This window comes from Austrofundulus limnaeus, unplaced genomic scaffold, assembly GCF_001266775.1.
Source record: "Austrofundulus limnaeus strain Quisiro unplaced genomic scaffold, Austrofundulus_limnaeus-1.0 Scaffold386, whole genome shotgun sequence".
Classification (NCBI taxonomy): Eukaryota; Metazoa; Chordata; class Actinopteri; order Cyprinodontiformes; family Rivulidae; genus Austrofundulus; species Austrofundulus limnaeus.
This window is the reverse complement of record NW_013952788.1, coordinates 113,280-115,671: the sequence shown is the minus strand read 5'-3', so window position 1 is coordinate 115,671 and position 2,392 is coordinate 113,280. Positions and strand designations below refer to the sequence as shown.

The following is a 2,392-nucleotide window of genomic DNA, read 5'->3' as shown; positions in this document are numbered from 1 at the left end:
TTAGTGCCATTGCGAGGCTGGTGCATGTTGCCAAGTCCTTCAAGCAAGACAGCAACTGTGAGGGTTGGCACACCCATAAAAATCCCTGTACACAGGAAGACTTGGATCAAGCCAAAACTATTATAGTCCAAACAGTACAGCAAGATGCCTTCARAGAGGTCTTAAAATGCATCAAGGAAGAAACAGCTATCTCTAGACAAAGCCCACTCTATGCCTTGTGCCCATATGTTGACCAATCTGGACTCCTTAGAATAGGAGGACGCTTGTCCCAAGCGCATTTTGACAGAGATACGATCAGCCCATTGATTCTTCCAAAACAAAGTCACGTCACTACTCTTCTCATCAGGCATTACCATGAGCAAGTCCAGCATCAGGGTCGGCATATYACAGAGGGCTCTCTGAGAGCAGCTGGTCTATGGATCATTGGAGGAAAGCGGCTCATCTCCAGCATTCTCCATCACTGTGTCACATGTCGAAGACTACGGSGAAAAATGGAGACTCAAAAGATGTCTGACCTACCTGATGATCGCCTSAGTACAGACCCACCTTTCACCTTTGTAGGTCTGGATGTATTTGGTCCATGGACTGTTGCTGCAAGGCGTACTAGGRGCGGGCTGGCAAGCAGCAAAYGATGGGCGGTGCTTTTCACATGTATGAGCACTAGGGCAATACATATTGAAGTTATCGAAGCAATGGATTCTTCAAGTTTCATAAATGCCCTTCGTCGGTTCTTCTCAGTCAGAGGCCCTGCAAAACAAATAAGGTCTGACTGTGGGACAAACTTTGTGGGGGCCTGCAGAGAACTGCAGATGGAGTCTATGAMCAGCAATAAGGGGGTGCAGGAATACCTGAGCAGCAATGGCTGCAAGTGGATCTTCAATCCGCCTTTTTCATCRCATATGGGAGGCAGTTGGGAGCGTCTGATCGGTCTTACAAGGCGTATTCTGGACTCAATGTTGCTGAAGGTCAGTCCAGCGAAGCTCACCCACGAGGTCTTGATCACATTCATGGCAGAGGCCTCAGCTATTGTGAACGCTCRTCCACTGGTTCCCGTATCAACAGACCCAGACTCCCCCTTCATTTTAACACCTGCAACACTTCTCACACAGAAGATCAGTGCACTTCCTCCTCCAAAGGGAAATTTTGTTGACAAGGATCTATTCAGCAAGCAGTGGAGACAGGTGCAATGCCTTGCCGACACCTTTTGGCATCGTTGGAGGACAGAGTACCTTCCTACCTTACAGAAACGTAGAAAATGGAACAAAGCTGAGCGAGATCTTCAGGAGAGTGATGTCGTCATTCTGAAGGATCATCTAACCAAGAGAAATGACTGGCCYATGGGTATCATTGTCAAGACATTTCCCAGCACTGATACTAGGGTCCGGAAAGTGGAGGTCAAGACAACRAAAGATGGTTCATGCAAGACTTTTCTTCGGCCAGTATCAGAGACTGTCCTACTCYTATCCTCAAAAGCAGTCTGAGTTGTTTTGGATTTACTGTGCATTCTATGGTTATGGTGGCATCTTTCAAATGCCAGGCGGGGAGTGTTCTGACCTGGGAAGCCAGAGATTGTTGGTACATTTGTAGCCACTAGATGGCAGTAGTTTTTTTATGATTCACATGTTTACCTAAACCCTGTAGGCTGCCATTTTGTCATTCTATCCATTGTGAACACATCTTGGAACTGAGCAGTCGTTAATCTGCATCCATCTTCATTGGGGAATCATTTATTGAAGCATTGTCTGTAAGTTTTGCATTTCTAGGCATTTATAGATATTTAAATGTGTATATTTGGGCGGATGTTACTTTACATTGTATATCCTGCCTTTTTCTTTGCTTATTACATTGCATGCTAATAGTTTACTAACCATAGTCATCAGTTATACAGTTATATAAATTAGTTCTTATATGCTGAGATGTGTGATTAATATGTACTTTAAAAGGGGTTATCAGAGTAACTGATTATTTTGTGTTATTTCTTGATTGCAGTTTTACCTATTCTCATGCTGTGAGTACTAATCAGCGGTGGACAATAATGCCATCTTACATTGACTACAGTGTGTGGAAAGAGTTATCTGTYTGCCTAGTTAAGGAAAGGGGGACTCTTYGATGAGGGCAGAACACTTGGAGATCATGACATTTCATGTAAAATATTTCAGTTTTAACTAGTGTGATCAATGCAACACTTGAATAATACATTTAAAAAGTAAAATTTATAGAATGTAACAACTCTTTCCTTTCTCTTTTTTATTATAAGTAATCACAAAAGATTTAAAACAGAGTTTAGCGTCAACTAATTTCGCCTGCCCAAGACAGGTCTAATATAAAATCAAGCCAAAATTTGACTCTAAGAAAGCTTTTTAGTTCAGTAGGGTAGGGTAGAATGGTTCAA

General features: G+C 42.8%; 1 protein-coding gene across 1 annotated transcript; it reads left to right on the top strand.

Moving 5' to 3' along the window:
• Positions 1-334: 334 nt before the first annotated feature.
• Positions 335-2,098, top strand: LOC106528501 (uncharacterized; the record flags this gene model as incomplete). The annotated part of the gene is given in 2 exon segments (XM_014023687.1): positions 335-1,744; positions 1,990-2,098. A coding segment is annotated over 1 exon segment (990 nt). The 5' UTR covers positions 335-491.
• Between the last annotated feature and the right edge of the window lie 294 nt (positions 2,099-2,392).